This window comes from Cervus canadensis, chromosome 8, assembly GCF_019320065.1.
Source record: "Cervus canadensis isolate Bull #8, Minnesota chromosome 8, ASM1932006v1, whole genome shotgun sequence".
Classification (NCBI taxonomy): Eukaryota; Metazoa; Chordata; class Mammalia; order Artiodactyla; family Cervidae; genus Cervus; species Cervus canadensis.
In genome coordinates, this window is record NC_057393.1 from 31,234,216 (window position 1) to 31,257,621 (window position 23,406).

Below are 23,406 nucleotides of genomic sequence, written 5' to 3' on the forward strand. Positions count from 1 at the left end.
AGGACCGCCTGATACTCCAAAGACAGCACACCTGCACCACACCATCCCGGACCTAATTAGAACGGAGCCCCCTGGGCCCCTTGCAGGTCCCTGCAGAAGGGAATCTGAGTTGTCCTAAGTAACCACGCTGGTGGGACTCGGTCCCTGGGACAGTCCCATTCGAGACCCACTGATCGTAATTCCCAGGTCAGCCCTGGGGTTGGGTGTACCACCCGGTTTGCAGAGAAGGAAGCTGTGAGTCCTCCGACGGGGACTCAGGAGGCCACAGCGGGACTCGGTCGCCCGCTGGCGCTGCGCCGCCGTCCTTTCCCGGGAACTCCGATCCTCCCACAATCTCTCCTGCTGCAGTGCGCCAGTTCCCTCCAAGGAAAACAGCTGCCCCTCGACCCCCGCAACTTTCGCGACCCCGGGCTTTCCCAGGCCACCGGACTGCCAGTGGGCGCCGGGCCGCCCTGGATCGCGTCCGGGGTGGGGGTTCGCCAAGTCCTCGGAGGGGCAGACCGGCCGGGCGGGGCTCCCGCCGAGCCCAGGTCCGCCCGGGGGCGGGGCCTGCGGGCCTCCTCCGCGGCGGGCGGGGTGGGGGCGCCGCGGGCCGCAGCCGGATAAAAGGGACCCCGGGCGCCCAGGAGGCCGGTTAGCGCTGCTTGGCCGCTGAGTCCGGTCCCAGACCCGCAACGTCGCGCTCCAGCCGGTGAGCCCCTGCCTGGTGCCTGGCCAGGTCTGTCTCTAGTTGTCCTGTCTGTCTGCCTGACTTCTGTCTCTCTGGGGGGTCTGCAAGTCTCTGAGGGTTCCTGAAAGCTGGGAATGGGAGGGATGGGGGTCCCCTGGACAGTGAGCCTGGCCCGCTAGTCGCTCACCAACCTGTTGCCAGTGGAAGTGTCCAAGTTGGGGATCTTGGCCCAAGGCCCTCCCTGGGTGGTGCATTGCGGCCTCGGGTGCCTGCGTGTCTTGTTTGTGGACACGCTGCGTGTAGTCCAACCATTTCTCTGGGCTTCTCTCCCTGGGTTGGGGGCGGCGCAGGAGAAGGGGCAGGTGGGCTCAGATGTCACTCCTGTGACTTAGGGGACACAGAGGCAGAGTGGAGCCGGACTCTGGGAGGAAACAGACCAACACTGAGTGTGCTGGGGTGGCCCAAGGGTTTGCCCGGAATCGGAGATTGGAAGGCAGAGGAGAAAGGTGGGCAGAGGGCTTCAACCTCACAGGTCTTATGCCTGAACACGTGGACATTTGTCTGCACTGTGTCAGGCTGCCACAGATAGTGGTCCCAGGGAGGATATCAGGGCTGAGAGGGGGGCCTCACCCCCTCCCCAGAGAGCTAGAGAAGAAGCTTCTAGTGGTTCCCAAGGCTAGTTCCCACCAGGATACCACCCCAGTGCTCTCTCCTCAATACCCTTGGGCACTTTCAGTCCCCCTAGCAGGGTCAGGTCAGGCCAGGTGCCGGGGTCCCTGGCAGCACCTGGTTCAGGTGCCTGTCTCCTTCAAGCTGGCAGGATCCTGGATCTGCCACTTGGTTGCACTCAGCACTGGCAACCAGCCCAGTGCCCTCACGCCACGGCTGGGTCATAAATCAACTAGCTGCAGGGTGGAATTTCATTCATCTCCCTGCCGCCTTTCCTTCTTCCCCCTCCTTCCATGTCCATCCTTCTCTGAGAGCCCGGCTCTGAAACCATGATGCCTGGGTTTGAATCCTGCCTGGGCAAATGACTTAGCTTCCCAGGGCCTCATCTTCTCATGTCAAGTGGAGATAAGTGTTCAATAAATATTTTTAATGTATAATGATAATGATAACTTATTATTAACCTCCTCTCCTTCTCAGCCTTCCTTCTCCTTCTGACCCTCTCTCTCCTTCACTTGGGAAAAGCACTGCCACTTTGGAGGCTGCTTCCTTCTCTAGAGAGGCTTCTCAGCCTGGTCCTCTTCTCTGTGCTCAGTGCTGGGGGAACAGCTGTGGGGAGACACTCCGCTGGGTTGTGGGGACAGGAAGCAAAGACACCAAATGCTAGGAAGGTTCGGGGTCTGGGCAGGGTGGGGGTCTTAATGGAGGGGGAGCCGTTGAACTGTGTGTGGAAAGATGTGTAGGAATTTAACATTCTGAGCTAGAGGGAAAGGGTACTCTAAGGAGAAGGAACAATGAGAGCAAAGGCGTGGAGACTGGGAAACGGAGGATGTGTTTTGGGGAACCTGAGTAGACAAATGTGATGTGAGCAAAAGCTGCAGAGGCAGCTGCAGTGGGCAGGAAGACTAGACTCTCCGTTTTTTGACTTGGTTCCTGCTACTGCCCATCCACCTCCTGGGGGGCTTTCATGGAAGGGAGCTGCTCTAGCACCCGGGGTCCTTCAGCAGAGGCCCACCCCTGTCCCCACAGAGGTTCCTTGGAGGGGAGGGAGCCTGTTGGCCCAGGGCTGCCCACAGCCTTTCATGCGGCCTCCACAGTTCTCTAGGGATGTCAGTCACACAGCAGGCCTGCCCAGCCCACCCCTGGCCCATCACAGCATGTCCAGTGGCCCCCTGTCATTTTAGAGGAGCTGAACCTGTATCTCAGAGAGAAGAAAGCCTCTGATTCGTGTCACATAATTTGGTGGCAGAATGAGGAGCATCCTAACTCCTGCTATTGGGAGCAGGGCATCTCTTAGGCCAGACCCAGTGTGACCTCTGGGACCTAACAGCTGGAGGGCCCAGAGCCCAATTCTTCCATGGTGATTTTGGTTTGGCTTAGTCCCTAGCTGGCCACCTCCTCCTTAGGGGTGCACAGAAGAGGGAGTGGGGCATCCCCTGCAGCAGAGAGCACTCTGCATGTGGTGACAGCCAGTGGGGACCCCCACCGGCTCCTGAGTGAAGAAAACGGTGCTTAAGTCTGTGTTGGAAGAAGTATGAAAAAGAAGGGGATCAGTACTGGGGACTCACTGTTGAGTTGGGGCCACCCCCTCCAGTCCTCCTTTGTCCAGGGAGGGGCTGGGACCAACCTAGGCAACGGTTCTATAGTATAGCTGTTTCAGTTGCTGTTAATAATAGCTAACTAACCACTGAGAGTTGCTCTTCTAAGGGTTTAACATGTTTTCATGCATTTGATCTTCACAAGAATTCTATCCCCATTTTACAGAGGGGGGACGTTGTGGCATTGAAGAACTAAATAATTTGCCCAAGAACACCCAGAAACCAGCCGGTAGAGGTGGGATGTGAACACAGGCTCCTCACCCCCAGTCTGCCTGCCTAAGCACTGTGCTGCGCCACCTCACATCCTTGAATCTGCAGATACTTACAGGGTGCCAGCTACATACCTGGCACTATTTGGGCCCTGGGGGTGCAGCACAAAGTCCCCGTTCCCATGGAGCTTCATTCTTGAGCTCATCTGTGCACTTCTCGATGCCTACTGCCCCCAACCCTGGGCCGGCCAAAGCAGGAGGCTTGGTGGTGAAGGGAGATGGGGCTGGGTGCAGGAAGGAATAAGGACTGATTCTCAGCCAGAAACTCGCTTGTGGGGAAGGAAGGGGCAAGAGGCCCCTTAAGACCCTCCCTACTGTGAATTCCCAGCTATGGAATCCACCCTCCGCCCACGCCCCAAGAAGAGCAGTGGCCATGGAAGAAGGGGAACTGTCCCCAGAAAGAGCCCCTTTAAGACTCAAGCACTAAAGAAGTAGCCAAGGACCCAAACTTTGTCCATCCGCTCCTCTGGGCCGGCCTCGGCTGCCCGTCAGCAGTAGAGCTGGCCGTGCAGGAGCTTCAACACCGGTGGCTGCAGACAGTCTGACAGCTGCAGCTAGGCATGGCTGTTCTCTGTGCTCCTCCCAACCTTGCTACCAGGACCAAGGCTGCTAACATATGAGCAGGGGGAGGACCAGCCCCCAACTCGTCCCCTGTGGGGACCCAAAGAACATCTGATGATAGCCTCCTGGACATGGGGGCCCTCTCCCATGTCTGGTCACTGCCTCAAATACTCCCATGACCCCTCACTTCCTACTGGATGAAGGGCAGACGCTCCACATGGTGCACACAGCCCTTGATCTTCTGGCCCCAGCCTGTCCCTCCACCTTGGTCCCCTCCAAGTCACTGATACTGCAGTACAGGATTAAGAAAGGGCACTTTCTGCTCTTGCACAAACTCACCTCTTTCCCTCTTTCTTCCTTATTGTTTCCCCTTTCCCATTGAGGAGAACTCTTATTCATCCGGCAAGGCCCTGTTTAAATGTCCCTTCTCTGAAAGCCTTCCCTGACTCTTCATCTCTGAGCTTCATGAGGGCAGAGAGTAGTGTTTGACATGTTTACTTCTTTGTCCCAGCACCTGGCCTGATCATTGGCCTGAAGCAAATGTTCCAAAAACGTTTGTTGACTCAATGTACAAATCATGCACCTCCTAGAGGTGGAGCTTGCTGTGTGGTTTGGGCAAGTCTCTTAAACTCTCTAGATCCTAATTCCTTCTTTCTGGAGTCAGGAGGTTGCACCAAATATCGTGTACCTCCTCCAGCTTGAACAGTCTAGCCCTTTCAGACCCCCCTTTCTACATGCATATGCTCAGTCGCTCAATTGTGTCCAAATCTTTGTGGCCCCTTGGACTGAAGCCTGCCAGGCTCCTCTGTCCATGGGATTCTCCAGGCAAGAATACTGGAGTGGGTAGCCATTCCTTTCTCCAGGGGATCGTCCCAACCCAGGGCTGAACCCACATCTCTTACATCTCCTACATTGGTAGGCAGATGCTTTATCACTAGTGCCATCTGGGAAGCCCCTTCCTCCATAGGAGACTACATCAAAAACAGTTCTTTATTGAGCATTTACCATGTGGTAGGCTCAGGATAAGCACTTTATCAGTGTTTTATTCAACACTCACAGCAACACTGGGAGGCAAGGATTACTATCCTCACCTTACAGATGAGGAGACTGAGATTCAGGAAAGCTAAACTTATGGCCAAGGAATGCTGGGTTTGAGCCAGATGAACTAATCTCAGAGCCCAGACTCAATCTGTGCCACCACACACACACCCCACCCAGCACCCCAACACACACACACACACACACACACATTTGCAAAGGCCCAGGCTGTCCTTTGTCTCTGCCAGCAGAAGAGGCCTGAGGTCAGAGGTGGTGATCCTTGTCATGTTTACTTGTTCCCCAGGTGCCTTGACCCCAGCTGCTCTTGAAGTCACCATAATGTGGTTCCTACCAGCCACCCTCCCCCTGCTCCCATTGCTCCTGCTGCTGGGCCAGGCCCCTCCCAGCAGGCCACAGTCCCTGGGCACCATGAAGCTACGGCTGGTGGGCCCCAGCAGCAAGCCAGAGGAGGGCCGCCTGGAGGTACTGCACCAGGGTCAGTGGGGCACCGTGTGTGATGACGACTTCGCGCTTCAGGAGGCCACGGTGGCCTGCCGCCAGCTAGGCTTTGAGGGTGCCTTGACCTGGGCCCATAGCGCCAAGTATGGCTCAGGAGAGGGTGAGTAACTGGTGCTGCCCTGCAGAACGACGGGGGATGGCAATGGGCTTCTCTCTGGGGTGGGCTCCCTGAGACTCCAACAGAACAGATGAGACCCCCACTCATCCTTTAATACCCAGCTCAAATGACCTGTCCTACCCATGCATTCTCATTTGCAATGAGGCCATCACCATTGCCACCATCACTACCACTCAACTCTAAGTTCTCTGAACATAGCAATCACATAAAATGCATGTGTGCATGCATTCATTTCAGTCATGTTTATTGAGCACTTACCACATGGTAGACTCATGATAAAATGTGTGCAGTCATTTCAGTCATGTCCAACTTTTTGTGACCCTATGGACTGTAGCTCCCCAGGCTCCTCTATCCATGGGGATTCTCCAGGTAAGAATACTGAAGTGGGTTGCCATGCCCTCCTCCAGGGGATCTTCCCGACCCAGGGATGGAACCCACATCTCCTGCATTACAAGCAGATTCTTTACTGCTGAGCACCAAGGAAGTCCATCACACACAATAGGTGCTCAGCAAATGCTGATAAGTGAATGACTAGATGGATGAATGAGGGAACAGACAGACCTAATTGCTAGAACTACCTGGCATTTTCCAAAAGCAGATTCGCTGGGATCTGATTCTGAGAGGAGGCTGTAGGCAGGGTTGTATACCAAGCTCCCAGGAGAACCAACTCCCCTCTCTCACCCCCGTTTCCCACTCAGATTTTGGAAGAGGAAAGTGGGGTCCTATCCGGGAGGCAGAGCCCATGACTTATCTCTCTGTGCCTATCCCCAAGCATCACTCATCCTCCCCCCACAGGACCCATCTGGCTGGACAATGTGCACTGTGTGGGCACAGAGAGCTCCCTGGACCAGTGCAGGTCTAACGGCTGGGGTGTCAGTGACTGCACTCACTCAGAGGACGTCGGAGTGGTATGCCACCCCCAGCGCCAGCGTGGCTACATTTCTGAGAGGGTCTCCAATGCCCTCGGGCCCCAGGTGAGGAGGCTGTTCAGGCCCTTGCCTGAGCTGAGGGGGTGGTCAGGAAATAGAGGTCCTCCAGGTGATGAGCCTGGAGGAGGAGGGAGAGGGAAGGGAGCAGAGAGCAGGCTGGGAAGTGTCCCTGAGGCCCCAACACCTGCTTGTGGCTTGGAGCAGGTGCACAGACAGTGCCCCAGCCTGAGGCGGGCGGGCAGGGACTCGAGGCTGGGCCTGCCGGGAATCACTGAAGCTGCTCCCCATGAGAGGGTAGGGGGTTGCCTCACCCACAAGGCCCAGCCACAATTGCTGTGTCTTCCGGGCACAAACAAACCGGAGCTAAAAACAGCCCAAGCCAAACAACAGGGGCAGGCAGGGCAGGTCTCTGACTCTTACCCTCTGCTGCCGGGCAGACTCAGCCTGAGGACAGCTGGCCCAGGCCCACTGACTGGGGTGGCCATGGCAGGCGGCTCCACACTGATCCAAGTCATTCAGGACTAGGGCGGGGGGCTCAAGGGCCAAAGGATCCTGCTGTGGTCTCAAGCAGTCAGTCGGTGTCCATCCTCCGCCCTCCCCAGGGTGCCATGAAGAAGGTCCCCCTGTGCTGGATAGAAGCCTCCCAAACTCAAAGGGCTCCCATCCTGAGCCCAGGGAGGGTGTGGATCTGCTTGGTCCTCTCTGAGGTTCAGGAAAGGACCCTAAACTGAGCTTCTGTCTCATACTCACTGTGTGCCCTTGGCCCCTGCCTCTCCATCTCTGAGCCTCCGTTTCCAGCCCATCCAATGAGGGTGCTGGGTAGCATGATCTTTAAGTGCTCTGAGCCCCAGCTTTCCCATGTGAAGACCTGCAGTGGGCTCAGCAGGGGCAGGACTCCTGGGGCCCACGGAGACCACATATCCCGCAGGACCGGCGGCTGGAGGAGGTGCGGCTCAAGCCCATCCTCGCCAGCGCCAAGCGGCAGAGCCCGGTGACTGAGGGAGCCGTGGAGGTGAAGTACGAGGGCCACTGGCGGCAGGTGTGTGACCAGGGCTGGACCAGGAACAACAGCAGGGTGGTGTGCGGGATGCTGGGCTTCCCCAGCGAGGCACCTGTCGACAGCCACTACTACAGGTAGGAAGGCACCACTACAGGTAGGAGGGCTATACAGGAGGCGGGGGTGTGGGGCAGTGGCTGAGTGTGTGTCCATGTATGTGTGTGTACAAGCGTGTGTGTGCACATGCATGTATGCATGTGTGTGTTTATGTCTGTGTGCATATGCTTGGGACATTGCAGACTGCAGTGAGACTGGCAGGAGTGGTGTCTATGGAGGACATTCAGTGGGTGTTGTGATTGGGAGGGAAAGAGGCCCAGCCAAGGAATGTCACTGGATTTCTGGGGTTATGGATCTCTCAAATAATTAAGAGTGAAGATGAACTTTTAGACCCTGGGAAATCCCTAGAAACAGTCAGAAAATAAACATCGTACTTGCCAATCAGATAGAAAGAATTGACTGTAGCACAGAATACTCCCAAAATGAAATGTAAATAAATGTAAAACTGTGTTCCTAATTAGAAAATTAGACCTGAGTAGTAAAGATACAGTGCTGCCCACAAGGACAGATGGTGTGGGTTCCAGTCTAAGCTTTGTTGATAACAGGCTTCAGGGCCTTGGTAGGGCATCCGGGCCTCAGTCATCCAATCCACAGGGAATTCTCTGAACCCTGACCCAGCAAATTTCCTCGACTCGGATCTAAGCCAGGTTCCGATTGGGTTGTGTGTAAGCCAGGCATGGGGTGGGGAGGCATTTGGGAGAGGAGACATAAAAATATTCTGTCAGAAACGTGACAGAACTGTCACAAGATTGCATCAGCCTGTAAATGATTACCAGTCAGGGTTCTACCCGCTCTGATCAGTGAGCGATTCATATGTTTCTCATCAGGGGATGAATCTCCCACAGGACGTGAGTCATCTACCCTTACCATCCCCAATCAGTTGTTCTACTCTGTGTCTCTGACTTAGCTGACCCTAGTTTCCAAGACCAGCCACGTGGCTCTATCCTTGGGCATGACTGGGGTCTGGGTCCCTGACTCCCTGCTGGCCGGTAATTGCACATCTGGGCCTGGCTGACTTGCCTACCACCCATGAGGAAGGCAACCCTGATTATAGCCTCAGTGTCTCTGGGTGGGCAGCCCCCAGCAGAAAGGCCTTCAACTTCCACCTGTCCCCAGAGGACTTTTTCCTGGGCCCCTTCTCATGGGGTTGCTCCCCAAAGGCTGCCCTTCAAATAGACGGGAAAGGACGAGCTTGGAGCTACCTGCCCTGGGCAGCCCAGTGCAGAGGGGAACCCACTTTGGGTTTAGTCAAGGGACCCTGCTGGGCCCTGTTTTCCCTCGCTGTGAAGTGGAGATTGTCTTTATCTGTGGAGCAGCCATCCTCTCAGACTGTGGCGAAGCTCAGCATTGAAATAAGATTTGTGAACAAGTGCACCAACTGTGAAGTCTAGTGCAAACTCAAGCACAGCTCTGAGGAGCCAGGGTGACAGGGCTGGGCTGCACCCACTCCACTCCCCACCTATTTCCTCCCCTCCAGGAAAGTCTGGGATTCAAAGATGAAGGACCCCAACTCTAGGTAAGGAGTAGCGCCCTCACGGGAGGATGCAAATGAGGTGGCATGAAGGGCCTCCTTCCTCCCCCTTCCCCTTCTCCAGGCCCCTCTCGCCTCCCCAATGCCTTGCCTCCCAGAGTTCTGAGCACCCCTTCTCCACCCTCAGTCTCCCTTGTCTTCCAGACTAAAAAGCCTAACGAAGAAGAATTCCTTCTGGATCCACCGTGTCAACTGCCTGGGCACAGAGCCCCACATGGCCAACTGCCAGCTGCAGGTGGCGCCAGCCCAGGGCAAGCTGCGGCCGGCCTGCCCCGGTGGCATGCATGCTGTGGTCAGCTGTGTGGCAGGGCCCCGCTTCCGTCCTCCGAAGGCGAAGCCTGGGCGCAAGGAGTCCAGGGCAGAGGTGGGTCCCCAGGGCCCTGCCCGCTGGCCTGGAGGCCCAGGCCCCACTCGCAGGACCCTGCTCCATGGGGAGGGACTGACTGGTGGGAGGCGACTCTCCAGGAGAGTCAGGGGAAGAGGGGGGCGAACCCCCCATCAAGGGGACGTTGGTTCAGACCAGGAGGAGAGCAAGTCCCAGAATGGTTAAACTTTGGGATTTATTTAAAAGGGCCCATTTATAACCCTACCATAAATGGAAAGCTGACCTCACTGGCCAGGAATAGAAGGTAACCGTGAAAACTGTAATTACACTGTAGCTGCATCCCATCGAGGGCCAAAGGTGTTGAGCCCGAGCCTGGCCCTCGTTGTAAAAAGCAAAGAGCAAGCGCTGGGGAGGCGCTGCAGGCTGACAGCTCCACGAGAGAGATCTCCTCATGGTGTAGGAAGGGATGGGAGAGAATGAACGGAAATGGCCTCCCCACCGTGCGTTTCATCAACACCACGTCCCCGCAGGTCTCTAAAGTCATTTCGCCCATCTGCTGGGGAAGCGTTGCTCTAGGTTCAGCCTGGAAGGACAAAGCAGCAGTGAGGCTGGGTGAGAGGAAGGAACTCGCCTGGTGATTAGGTGGCAGGTTGTGAAGCCCAGGGACCCCAACTCCTGAGGCTCTTTTGTTGGGGCTGGAATTTGCTATTACGTTGTTACTGTTATTGCATAACAATTTATGAATTTGTTATTACTATTATTATTGTGGTGGTTCTTTGTTACTGAAAAAGGGGGAGGGTTGAGGAAAACAATTTATTCAAGGCAATAGCTGCAGGAGTCAGAGATGAGACTAGAACTCCGGTACTTGGTTCTGCCTGAATTGAAGGGGCATAGCCCCTATGCCTGCCTCCTCCTCACCCTCCCTGAAGCCAGGTGTTCTCCCAGCAGGAGATGAAGGTGCGCCTCCGCTCGGGGGCCCAGGTGGGCGAGGGCCGGGTGGAGGTGCTCATGAACCGCCAGTGGGGCACCGTCTGTGACCATGGATGGAACCTCATCTCCGCCAGCGTCGTGTGCCGCCAGCTCGGCTTCGGCTCTGCTCGGGAGGCCCTCTTTGGGGCCCAGCTGGGCCAGGGTGAGTGTGGAGGCCTAGGGTGGGGTAGGAGAGCCTGGGTGTGCCGCTGATCTATGCCCTGGTGGTCCCAAGGTGCTGGGGCCCAGGGCAGCTGCCATAGGGGTTAGGCTGCCAAGATGGAGCCTCACACGGCCTTTCTCCCCCTTCCCCGCTGTAGCGCTGGGGCCCATCCACCTGAGTGAAGTACGCTGCAGGGGATATGAGCGGACCCTCAGCGATTGCCCTTCCCTGGAAGGGTCCCAGAATGGTTGCCAACATGACAACGATGCTGCCGTGAGATGCAACATTCCTAACATGGGCTTCCAGGACCAGGTGAGCTCGGGGCTGGGCAGCCCTGAGATAGCCCCGGACACTGCATGCAGCCAGTGGGGAGGGTTTGTGAGAGGCAGCTAGAGCTCTGGGCCCCAGAGCCTGCCTGCAGTCAGCCTGGACCGCCCTCTCCTCTGTGAGTCTCCCCTGGTCTGGCCTGCTTTCCCTCAGGGCCAGGCTCTGGCCTTCAGAGATGGCAGAGTCTCAAGGGGACTGACTCTTCAGTCGGATGGGCTCGCCCGCCCTGCTCCGTCAGGTCCCCCGTCAAGTTGAGAGAGAAGCGGCCCAAGGGCAGAGGGCCGCAGGGTGTCAGCACCAGGGAGTGGTCAGAGTTCAAGCGTGATGCTAACGTGGCTTGCGGGCAAGTCTCTCTTGTCTCTGACCTTGGTTCTCTTCTGTAAAATGGGGTCAGCTGTCCCGGAGGGTCACTGTGAATGTGACGATAGATACGAAAGTACTTGGCAATTGGCGAGTCATCATCAATGGCAGGATTTCAGGTAGATGGAAGGCAAGGCCTGGGTGCAGGCACTCTGGGTCAACTTTCTCAAGCGGGCAGGGACTTTAGGGACTATCCCATAAAATGTGCTCACTTTACAGAGGAGAGCAACTCAGAGAAGGGGAGTGTCATGTCCAGGGCTGGGTGGTGAGCTGGCCTGGACAGGTCTCCCAGCCAGCAGCCCCATGCTCTCCCCCTCCTAAAGTGGCCCTGCTCCTCACATACCCCTGACCATTGCAGGTGCGCTTGGCCGGTGGGCGCAGCCCCGAGGAGGGGGTGGTGGAGGTGCAGGTGGAGGTGAATGGCGTCCAGCGCTGGGGGGCCGTGTGCAGCGACCACTGGGGCCTCAGCGAAGCCATGGTGGCCTGTCGACAGCTTGGCCTGGGCTTTGCCAGCCATGCCATCAAGGTAGGCCTCTGCCATGCTAAAGCTGCTGACCCTTCATTCATTCATTCAACAATTAGTTATGAGTAGAACTATGCACCAATGAATGCTGGGTGCTGGCGATCCTGTGGTGAACAAGTCACAGTTCCTGCCTCATGGAGCAGCCTGTCGCCACACAGTCACGTGAGGGAGGTGGATTTTCCTAAAACGTTCACACAACGGGCACACAACTCTATCTGCAGGAGAGATGAGCCAGATGAGGTGGGGGAGGAGTAAAGAGCCCTTGTGAAGACTTTGTGGCCAGAGGACACTTGACTTGGTTGAGGAAATCAGGGGTGGAGTGCGGCTTCTAGAGTGATCGATCGGTGTGAAGTGCGAGGGTGGAGGAGGAGGCAGGAGCAAGACCATTCAAAGCCTGCAAGGCAGATTTTTTTTAAAGATTTCTTCCTTGCTGTTTGGCAAACTGTTGGGGTGGGGATTACTGTGAATACAGAGGAGCACACTATTGCAGGTGCCCAGCTGAGAATGCTGCTGGCTTGGACAGGGCTAGTGGCAGTCCTGGGGGAGACAGGTGGATAGACTCAAAAGATATCAAGGAAACGAAATCAAGAGGCCTGGGGCAAGGCTGCTATGAAGAAACTGCTTCAGCGTCACCCGTAGTGGCCTGCCTGGCAGTACTAGGCACCCTTCACCCTGGAGAACTGGGCTCAATCCTGAGTACAACCAGCCATCTAGGGTTATATGAAGACCAGCTGGGGAAATGGGACAGGCCTGAGTGGACAGGAAGAGCCCAAACCATCGTCTTCAAACAGCTGAGGGCTGCAGTCAGGGAGAGTGATGGGAACAAGGCCAGTGGTGGAAGCCACAGCAGTGGATTTTGCCCTCATACATGGAAGGCATGTCTAACACCAGAGGGGTCAAAAGTGGTATCACTAAAGATCTTCAGGCCGAGGCTGGGCACAGCTGGGTGAGGGTGGTCGGCTGGGGTCCAAGCCTCTAGTGGGAGTCAGGTGACTAAGAGCATGTCTCAGCCCTGACTAGGGGATGCTGGCTGTTTCCTTAGGACACCTGGTACTGGCAGGGGACGCCGGGAGCCAGAGAAGTGGTCATGAGCGGGGTGCGTTGCACAGGCACAGAGCTGGCCCTGCAGCAGTGCCAAAGGCACGGGCCAGTGCACTGCTCCCACGGCGCTGGGCGCTTCTCAGCTGGAGTCTCCTGCACAGACAGTGAGTAACGGGAGCGGCCAGTGGGATGGGTGGATGTGGCTCCTCTGGGTTGCCAAGCCTGCAACTCCCATCCTCAGGGAGGGCCCTGAGAGCTGGTTCCAGCTCCAAGGCCCCAGGGTTGGGAGTGTAGGGAGGGCTGGATGTGGAGCACCAGCTCTGTCATTGCCACGTGTGGCCAGGTCACCTGCCACGTGGGGATACAAGCTCTGCCCCATGCATGGAGTTAATGTAAGAATTAAGACAGAGAGTACCTGACAATGTGAGGATACACAACAGTGTTTTTCAGTGTTTGTGTCATGACCAGTAGTTAAAAAACGACAGCAACAGCATGTTACATTTAGTAAGGGTAGTATTTTTCTCTTGATATTATGTCTGTGTGTCACAACATAGGGCTTCCCAGGTGGTTCAGTGGTCAAGAATCCACCTGCCAGTACAGTAGATGTGGGAGACCCGAGTCCAGTCCCTGGGTCAGGAAGATCCAGGGAGGATCTTTCTTCCTAGAGAAGGGCATGGCAACCCACTCCAGTATTTTTGCCTGGGAAATCCCATGGACAGAGGGGTAGCCTGGCGGGCTACAGTCCAGGGGCTTTCAAAGAGTCAGATACAACTGAGCGACTAAGCATGCATGCACATCACAACATAAAATATTAATATATTTCTTACTGTAGTTTGTAGTAAGAAAAGAGTTTGAAAGCTGTTGTAGAGGGTATAGAAATGTGAGGACATGTGGGCTTTATGGTGAGCTGTGGGATTTACCCAAAAGGCTTTATTTTAGGTCAAGACCATTTTGAGGCATTCATCTACCCCACACCCCCAGATTCTTATGGTAGCAGTCTTTGTTTGACATATGCCAACCAGGTCTGGGCCAAGAACTATATCCAGTCCAGAGGTTGCAGGCTGCCCCCAACCCAAGTGGCCACATGACCTTCTTCCCAGCAGGTTTCAATGCCAAGACATCCTTCAGCTTTGTCAGCAAGCTTAAGGCTTTCACTCTGATCAGCACCCTTTGGAAGAGCACCAGCCTTTACAACACATCCTCCCCTGCAGGGTGATGGGGTTTCCAAGTGGGTCTCCCGCCACAGCTCCCAGCATACTGGGGGCCGGCTCCACACTCTCTCCCCTCCTGGGACCCTGTGCCCCTTGATGGAGGGGCAGCTTTCCTCCTGAATTCATTTGATACTTCACAACGGCTGAGCACAGTCAACCCACCATCCCTGTGGTTGTCCCCATTTCTCCTCTGTGAATTTTCTCATTTCTTTCTTGCCTTTACCATCTCTTCTTCTCTCTGAAAGCACTCCTTTCCCTCAGAAATTCTAGGGTGTGCCCATGGGCATACCCTTGTCCAGCTCCAAAATATAGCTCAGGCATTCCAAGAGCATTTAGTGACAGTACAGACATCATCTAGCAAACCAGCTCCCACCCTGATGCCCGTCCGCTGAAAATAAACCCGTGTTCCTGTCTCACCATTGTCAGCAATGGCTCTGCCCCAAATCTAAACTGTAACCCAGTTTTTGCATGAATGAGCATTGAGAATTGGCAGTTTTCTCTCTCGATGTTACAAGGCAAAAGCTGTGGATCTCCACATTTCTGCGCTGACATACAAGGGACCGCAGTGATGGCACAGTGGCTCCGAGGAGGGCAAGAGCCCCTGTGACGGGAAGGGAACCGGAGAGGCACTGAGCAGGCTCCCTCCATGCACCAGGCCACGCAGTGTCCCGGTGTGAACACCCATGGTGCCCATCAGGGTGGCAGAGGAGCCCTGGAGGAAGTGTGGTCTCAGAACATGTAGCAGAATGGTCCAGAACAACGGAGCCCAGGAGCAGGTTCAGAGATGAACTCTTGCAATCTCCAGCCCTCTCCCTCTCACATTGCAAGAACAGGCTCAGAGAAAGAGCTGAGGTGACAAGCCTGGCATCAGCAGAGCTTCCAAGAGGTTATATGAGCGAGGCTTATAGGCGAAGGTATACTCTACAAAAACAACGCTAGCTTACGTCACTGCATGCTTGCCACAGGCCACACCATGATCTCAGCTTGTTACAGGGACTATCACACTCATATTATTCATTATTTGCATCTTACACATGAGGAAAATGATAGACGAAAGGATAAACAATTCCCCTTAGTGATGTAGACAGAAATTAAGCCAAGACAGGAACCCAGGTGGTCTAGCTACAAAGCCAGCAAGCTCCACTGTGACACTAGCAGCCTCCTAGCTTAAGGCGATAGATCTCTCCTGTTATGAGAACTCACATCTCCTGACTCCTAATGCGTGCTGCGTGCTAAGTCACTTCAGTTGTGTGCAACTCTTTGTGACCCTGTGGACTGTAGCCCGCCAGGCTTCTCTGTCCATGGAATTTCCCAGGCAAGAATACCGACATAGGTTGCCATTCCCTTCTTCAGGGGATCTACCCAGGGATCGAACCCAGGTCTTCTGCATTGCAGACAGACACTTTACTGTCTGAGTCACCAGGGAAATCTTCTGACTCCTAAACCGCCCTACTCTCCCGGGCCCTCCAAAAGCACTCAATCTGGAGGCAAGCCTGTCCCCTAGGCCGGAGAGCAAAACCGGCTACCTCCCTCACCTTGGTGTCTCCACGGTGCCTAGGTGCCCCGGACCTCGTGATGAACGCCCAGCTGGTGCAGGAGACAGCCTACCTGGAGGACCGCCCGCTCAGCCTGCTGTACTGCGCCCACGAAGAGAACTGCCTGTCTCAGTCCGCTGACCGCATGGACTGGCCCTACGGACACCGGCGTCTGCTGCGCTTCTCCTCACAGATCCACAACCTGGGCCGGGCCGACTTCCGTCCTAAGATGGGGCGCCACAGCTGGATTTGGCACCAGTGCCACAGGTGAACGCCTGCTCGGGCCTCAGCCCTTAGGGGGCCAAAACCAGGGTGCGGGGACCCAACCAGTCTGGTCCTTCCTGGGAGGGGTGGGTGTGAGCTCAGGGAAAGAGCCTTCCTTCCTAGACATGCTGCCAGCCCCACCTCCAGGAGGCAGTGAGGAATCCCGAGCATCACCTGGCTTTTCCATTGCTCTCTCACCTGCCCTGGACATACCCATGGATTCACCTCCCCTGTGGTATCCTACAGAGTGGTCCTCACCAGCCAAGCTGGTCTCTGTTAGAAGGATATTTCTCTGGGGGCCTTAAGCCTTGTCTTTAACAGCCAGGTGAGATGGGGACTCCTAGAAACCTGGAGACCCAAAATAGCCATCCCATCCAGGATGCTGGCTCTGCAGAAAAGGCTGGTTGATTTCTGCAGCTGCAAAGTGAGGCCCCCAAGGAGGAGCAAGGAAACGCCGCTGGTGCTGGAAGGGGACAATGAGCATTCTTTCCTATCAGCAGCTTCCAGCCCAGACAGACGGAGAAACGTTGTCTACAACAAAGGCAGAATGGAAAAGGGTGTTTTTTTCCTTCACACAGCCGTGGGTGGGGAAAGCTGAGAGGAGCGGGCAGTGACTTTGGGACTCGACTTCGCTGAGATAATAAGCATCTTTCCCTGTAGCATGGATGGAGTTGTCATTAGAACTGGACTGGAAACAACGGTAGCCATCTGGGCCCAGACTGGCAGGGAGCAGCATAAGCGTCCCTCCACGCTCCGCAGCTCCGCTCCTGGGCTAGTCTCTGGTCGTGTCCCTTCCTTCCACCTGCAGGGCTCTGGCCTTGTAGCCAGGCAGCATCTCCTGGAGCTTTGACCTCTCCTCACCTGGCTGAGACCCTGGGGGATGGGGGCAGCTCTGTCTGGCTGCCTGGAAGGGGTGCCAGGAAAGTAGGGTCATACTAATCTTGGGTTTGGGAGGGAGAAGGGCACTGCCCTGCTATTATAACACTCCTCTCTGGGTAATGATGGGGCCTGGTGGCTCAGTCCTCCCTGCCGACTCCTCTCCTGCTGCTGCCAGGCTGACGGCCCTGCCTCTTCCACAGACACTACCACAGCATTGAGGTCTTCACCCACTACGACCTCCTCACTCTCAATGGCTCCAAGGTGGCTGAGGGGCACAAGGCCAGCTTCTGCCTAGAGGACACAAGTTGCCCCACAGGTACGTGGTTTCCTGTCAGCATATCCTCCTCTGTCATATTCCCCCGGCTCCTTTGAGGTCAGGACCCCCTCTGGCCCGCTCAACAGCCTTAGGCATCTGGAGACTGGGGCCTGACCACAGTCAGCCCTCAAGGCGGTTCAAAAAGACAAATTTCTGGGAATTCCCTAGCTGTCCAGTGGTTAGGACTTTGCGCTTTCATTCCTGGATTCAATCCCTGGTTGGGGAACTAAGGTCCTACAAGCTGTGTTGCACAGCCAAAACACAAATAAAGATGAATTTCTTACCTTCTCTACTTCCTCTGCATTCCCAGCATGTTGTATATTATTATTTAGTCATAAGTCATGTCAGACTATAGCCCACCAGCCTCCTCTGTCCATGGGATTTCCCAGGCAGGAATACTGGAGTGGGTTGCTGTTTCCTTCTCCAGGGGATCCTCTCCAGCCAAGAATCAAACTCACATCTCCTGTATTGGAAGGCGGATTATTTACCATTGAGCCACTTGGGAAGCCCAGAGTACTGTGTACCACTTTTAAAACACTTAACGCTTTTTTTGGATAATAGTTGCTGACCTGTTTCACTTCCGCTGATCCTTTGAGGACATGAATTGTTTGATTCCTATTTGTATACCCACAGTTCGTAGCCCTTAGAAAGGGCATGGTGGAACACCAGGTTGGATGGACAAGTGAGTTAGCATAGAGGGCTGAAATCTTCCAATCACATTTCCTAGGCCAGCAGGAATTTCCACAAGAGTATCCAAAGAAATGATCTCTGTCACAGATGGCCTGTGGTACAATGCTGGATTCATGGTTTGTAGAACTTCTGGCACTGATAGGCAGGATCTTTAGGAAGCTCAAGTCCCTAGTCTGACTGCATTCAATTGGCAAGGCTGGTTGGTATGAGGATTAAATGTTGAAGGATGTGAAAAACCTAGCAGGTACTTTGTCCCGAGCACCTGTTGAGAGCCTCAGTCACCATCAGTACCCTCCCTCACAGGAATGCAAAGGCGCTACGCATGTGCCAACTTTGGGGAACAAGGAGTGACCGTTGGCTGCTGGGACACCTACCGACATGACATTGATTGCCAGTGGGTGGATATCACAGACGTGGGCCCTGGGGATTATATCTTCCAGGTAAGAGCGCTTCTCCATTTCTTCCATATATGTTCTGAAAGCTCTCTGAGGTCAAATGAAGGAAGAGCTTCATAAATAGGATATCTGACATGTCTGGCACTTGAGGGGGCTGTGCTGTAGGGGAAAAAAAAATCAGGATCCAGGACCTAGGTTTGAGTCCTGAGTCAAGGAACAATGGGCAAGTCAAAACTCAGTCCCCATCTGTAAGAAGAAAAAGGACATTAATGCCTACTTCCTGGGGTGATTGTAAGGATTAATGAATACCAACACACGCCGCCAAGACTGCATGAAATGTAAAGGTTATCACAGAAGCCAAATTGCCTGTTTTTAGCCAATGCTTCTCTCACTCCAGGTGGTTGTGAACCCCAAGTTCGAGGTGGCAGAGTCAGATTTCTCAAACAACATGATGCGGTGCCGCTGCAAGTACGATGGGCAACGGGTCTGGCTGCACAACTGCCACACAGGTACCCGTGGGCCACTATGCGGCCATCCCCATGTGGGCTCGGGGCACTGGAAGACCCTCAGCGTCCCTGTGTGCAAGTAGAGTGTGCGTGTACAAGGCTGGGGATGGAACAGAGATGAATTTCCTTTGACAGCTTCATAGAAGGTAGATTTCCAGGACTAACTTCACCCACCTCTCCCACTAACTAGTTCCATGTCCCTCTTTATCCTTAAGGTAGTTCGGATTGAAAACGCAGTCTCCCGTCTGTTCTGGACTCTTTCCTGGTACTTCAAACCAAGTCAGGATTTCCCTTTTCCAGTCTGTTACTATTCCCTTTCCTTTAACATAGGATCTTAGGTGTCTCCATCCCAGGCTGGCTGCCTCACAGGCAAATGTAGAAGTCCCCTAGCTCTGTGCTGCTACCTCCAGCTGTGATCCCTGCTTACATGGAGAATAGGGCTCTGGACACTTGCAGAACTGGTAGTTTCAGACAAAGAAGCAATGATCCAGTGGGGGCAGATACACCCCAGAGTAAGGAGGTGGTTGCCCCACTTGCCCATAAAGAAAGGTAGTAGTTCCTCTGTCTTCAACCTTTAAATGCTTGCATTTGCTGTGGGGTGTGTGCATTCACACCCACACTTTGCACATAGGGGGAGGAGCAGACTCATTCATTTAGTCGGCAAATATGTCGACTATCTCTATGTCAACACTGTGCCAGGCTCTGGGAACATAAATAGTAGTAAAATGCAGAGCTGAGTGTCAGGTAGGGTAAGCAAACATGCAGTTGGATACCCTAGTCCTACTGAGCACCCCAAACCACTGTGAACTAAGGCTGAGCAAGCAGAGTGCTTTCTGAATAGCAGCCTGGAGGCCAGTCAAGATTTCCAGTGCTAAGTTGTTTCAGTCTTGTCTGACTCTTTGCAAGCCTATGGACAATAACCTGCCAGGCTCCTCTGTCCATAGGATTCTCCAGGGAAGAATACTGGAGTGAGTTGCCATTTCCTCCTCCAGGGGATCTTCCCAACCCAGGGATCGAACCCACATCTCTTATGCCTCCTGCATTGGCAGGTGGGTTCTTTGCCACTAGCTCCACCTGCGGAGCCCAAGGTTCCCCAGAGGAAGGGACCTTTGTGCTGACTTCAGAGGGAAGACTGAAGTCAGAGGGGAGGAGCAGGAGAAAGAGCATAGCATTTGGCCTCAGGTTTCACTGGGCACCAAATCCAGTTCCAGCTTCCAAAACCACCTTCCAGCTTTAAGACAGTAAAGAAATTTCCACTCAAAAGTCTTCTCTATTGTAAAATAGGGCTATGTACCCAAGTCCACTAGTGTTCTTTGCATGGAGGGTTATGATGGTTCCTGCTAAGAGAATGGACTTTATCCTATGGACTTCTAGAAACCAATAACAAATTTCAGTCAAGGAGGCAAGAAGATCAGATTTATGTTTTCAAAAGATAACTCTGGCAGTGGATGAAGACAGTGAGGAGTAAGGATTTGAAAACAATGTGACTGGAATAGATTCTGCTGCCATTAAGCAAGACAGGAAAAGGAGAGGAATTAGGAGTTGGAGCCTAGAGACTTAAGGCTGCCGGCGTGGAGGCAGAGGCTCCATAACACTGGTGGCAGGCTGCACAGGGTCCAGAGGAGCAAGGAAGAAAGGAAACAGCGCAGCTATGACCCCTCCAGGGTCCTTGCAGGAAACAGAGGGCGCACTCAGGTGCAAGTATGAGGTTATTTAATGAGAAGACTATCCAAAGGTGTGAGCAGGACTAGGGAGAGGAGGATGTTGAGATATCCAGGGATAAGGAAGACTGAAATGTTGCTATCACTTTGGGCTTAAGTGGGCCAAGGCTGCCCTGGAGCCAGGTAAACACTTGTGCTGAGGAGGAAAGAGGGGCTGGTGGGGCTGGAGTCGCAGGAGACCATTGCTGCAGGACAGGGGAGGAAATAGCCCAACCTCTCTCTCCTTCCATCCTCTAGTCTCCTGTTGCTTTCCACTGAGCTAAGTCAACCAGAAGCCAGAAGAGGAGGGAGCCAGGGTGAGGCAGTCTCTAGGGGTCAGGTCTCCAGGGCTCCGAGAGATCAAAGAAGGATAGAGAATGAACGTGGGGAGGGGACAAGGAGAGTGACCAGCACAACCCTTCCCACTCAATAGCCTATTCTTTCCCATGTTCCTGTAGCTAGGCACCTGTCGGCATCTATTTCTCTAAAATAGGTCATTGTCTGTGCCCATGACTAACCCAATGGAAAGACCAAGCCAGACAGGATGTATTGGTGTTTGTAAAGTTGTCAGTGAGGGGATAGGACTCTGGTGAGGTCAGCTACTTACCTGTCGTCCTTCGGTCCACAGGGGACTCATACCGAGCTAACACAGAGCTGTCCCAGGAGCAGGAGCAGCGTCTCAGGAACAACCTCATCTGAAGCCGTCACCACATGCTCCCAGCTGCTGCCCACACACCAGATACCTCAGCTTACTGGAGCCATGCCCTTCACCGAGCCCTGACGCAGAAAGGGGCCAGCGCCAAGAGGCACCAGGAACCCGCTCAGGAAGCCTTTAGATGGCAAGATCACCAAACCAGAATGGCACCGCTCCCTCGGGATGGCTCTGGGTCTGATCCCTGGGTGCCTCTGGTCTCTGGACTATGGCCTCCAGGCTTTGTTCAGCTGAGCTCCTCTCCTGCAAGGAGACCTGGTCTTCCCGGGATCTTGCCCTTGAGCTCCTGGTTCAGGAGGTAGCAGTTCCCTAAGAATGGACTGTGGCCTGGCTCCCCAACTAAATGGTGCTTTGCAGATGTCTCAGAGGAGGGCCAAATACACAGGAGGAGTCAGCTCTCTGCTAGGAGCTCTGAGCGACACAAACTTGTGTCAAAGTCACACCTGGCAGAGAAGCTGGTGAACTGAGTTCCTCGCTTGATCTGTCCATACTTAGAACTCAGCTGTCATGCTCTTCAAGAGTCTGTTCTTTAGTGTACTTATCTTTATCCTCCTGCACATATGGCTGTTTCTAATGTCCTTGGAGGCTTCGGCCTCAGGCATCCCCTTATCTCCTGATGGGCCCAAACCACCAGTTCCTGAGTGCTTGAGACAGGGCAGGTTTCACAGAAGTGGCCAGATACAGCCTTACTGCAGAGCAGCAAGAAAAGGCCCAAAAGAAAGATGACTGGGGCAATATGGACCCCAGCTGCTGCTGGAGTCTCTGCCAGGGAAAAATACTTGTCATAAACCCAGCAGGCGAGATCACTGTGCATCTCAGGACTGGCCTAAATGTCGAGTCCCCCAGGTTTCTGGAGTGAACTTTCCACTGAATAAATTTTTGAAGTGGAAAGAACATCAGTCAAACAGGCCACTCATCTCTGCAGGAAAAAGAAGACAGGTCTAGTAGAGTGAAGGCTAGACTATGGGGAAGTCAGAAGGGGGAAGATTTAATTTAGTTAAGGATTAAACTTTAGGAAAGGCCACCATCTCTGCTCAATGTGGCTGTGATATGCTCTTGTTCAGGTGAGGTTAAGATCCTATGATCTTCTTGGACGTGATTCTTAATCCTGTCTCCACTTGGACACACTTGAGAGATGATCTTCACAGGTCTGACGCCCTCATGCCAATAAAGGTTGCTCACTATGGACTGCTACAAAGCAAGGCTGGCTGTGATTCTTGGCAGTTCCCAGCACATGAAGTCTACCCCTTTTCACTCCTGGTGACCTGGTTTCTTAAGATGTGTGAGGTACACGTGCTACTCACACATCCCCTGGAGGAGGGCATGGCAACCCACCCCAGCATTCTTGCCTGGAGAGTCCCACGGATAGAGGAGCCTGGAGGGCTACAGTCCCAAGGGTTGCAAGGAGTCAGACATGACTGAAGTGACTTAGCACGCATGCACACACTGCTTCCCAATTCCCTCCCTAGGCTCCATGGTAAATCATGGGCTGGAAAGGTTAGTGGATGAGCAGTAGGAGGAAAGAAGGAAAAGTCCGAAGATAGTAAACTTTTACAACCAAGGCTGCAAGGCTGAAGTGAATGGTGGTAGATGGGGCAGAATTACCATGCTCCCAACCCCACACAGGAGAGCTGCCCCTCCTTAGGGAGTAGAAAGGGATATCCACCCTGGGGTATCCTCTGTGAAAACAAAGAAGAGCTTTCTTCCTTCTTCTCTTTACCTCCCCTCTTCTCAACTTCCTCACTCCTTCCTTAGGCAGAGGGAGCGTTATACTTTGGCATGGCAGTTTAGGTAAACAAGGGGAGGACTGATTTCCTGTCGGATCCAGCAAACATCTCCCAAACAGTAACAACATTATAGTCACACATGCAGCTAATGGTCTGTGAAAGAATGTGTGGCTGGTGGGGGAGCGTGTGGTGACTGATGACTAGATTCCAGCACGGAGGTTACCCACAGCTTCTGGCTGGATCCGGTTTCCAAGAAGGCCAGAAAAAGCCGGCCGGCGGCCAGCCACCGGCTCTGCTCTTAGTGCCCACATCACACGTGTGATAGGTGCAGCCGGTTCTAACTCTTGGAAAAAGCTATATAAGGCTTGTGCTGTTACGCCTCTGAGTTGAAAGGGAAGGAAGGACATGGGAAGATGTGGCTGGCATGAGTTGTAACTAAATGAGGAATGTTAACAGAATACCAACCACCAAATTCCAGACAGAACCAAAAACGTCCGAAGATTTTTCACCTTGGCCTTCTTCCGTCTCACAGAAATTGAAGTATTAGGAACTCAGCTTACCATTCAAATGCCTAATTTATTCCTATCCCACAAAGATTTCTATGAGGAGTATACTGGAAATCAAAGGGGAATGTATATTTCTGATATAAATTCCAGGTAGTACTGGGATTCACAAGTTCAACATATCAGAAGCAATATACATGCACAGCAGAGTGCATTAGCTATCTTATCGAGTATCTAATAGAGCCAG

The 23,406-nt window shown here is 54.0% G+C and overlaps 1 protein-coding gene across 3 annotated transcripts; it reads left to right on the top strand.

Annotated features, from left to right (window-relative positions):
* The first annotated feature begins 547 nt into the window (after positions 1-547).
* Positions 548-22,127, top strand: LOXL4 (lysyl oxidase like 4). 3 transcript variants are annotated; one of them, XM_043475787.1, is made up of 15 exons: positions 548-691; positions 5,107-5,421; positions 6,235-6,413; positions 7,297-7,502; positions 8,960-8,998; positions 9,158-9,377; positions 10,284-10,470; positions 10,628-10,782; positions 11,516-11,683; positions 12,723-12,885; positions 15,491-15,734; positions 16,811-16,926; positions 17,920-18,056; positions 18,409-18,520; positions 20,846-22,127. In XM_043475787.1, the coding sequence occupies exons 2-15, from the start codon at positions 5,142-5,144 to the stop codon at positions 20,914-20,916; spliced, it is 2,277 nt and encodes a 758-aa protein (XP_043331722.1). In that variant the 5' UTR covers positions 548-691; positions 5,107-5,141; the 3' UTR covers positions 20,917-22,127. The 3 variants fall into 3 exon arrangements, with proteins under 3 accessions (XP_043331722.1, XP_043331721.1, XP_043331723.1); XM_043475786.1 differs by having other exon boundaries at positions 563-718; XM_043475788.1 differs by having other exon boundaries at positions 563-718; positions 10,287-10,470.
* The last annotated feature ends 1,279 nt before the right edge of the window (positions 22,128-23,406 follow it).

Coding starts and splice junctions, on each gene's coding strand:
- LOXL4 (XM_043475787.1), top strand. CDS start 5,142: ATGTGGTTCCTACCAGCCACCCTCCCCCTGCTCCCATTGCTCCTGCTG. Junction 8,999..9,157: donor ATGAAGGACCCCAACTCTAG/GTAAGGAGTAGC, acceptor CTTGTCTTCCAG/ACTAAAAAGCCTAACGAAGA. Junction 18,521..20,845: donor GCTGCACAACTGCCACACAG/GTACCCGTGGGC, acceptor TTCGGTCCACAG/GGGACTCATACCGAGCTAAC.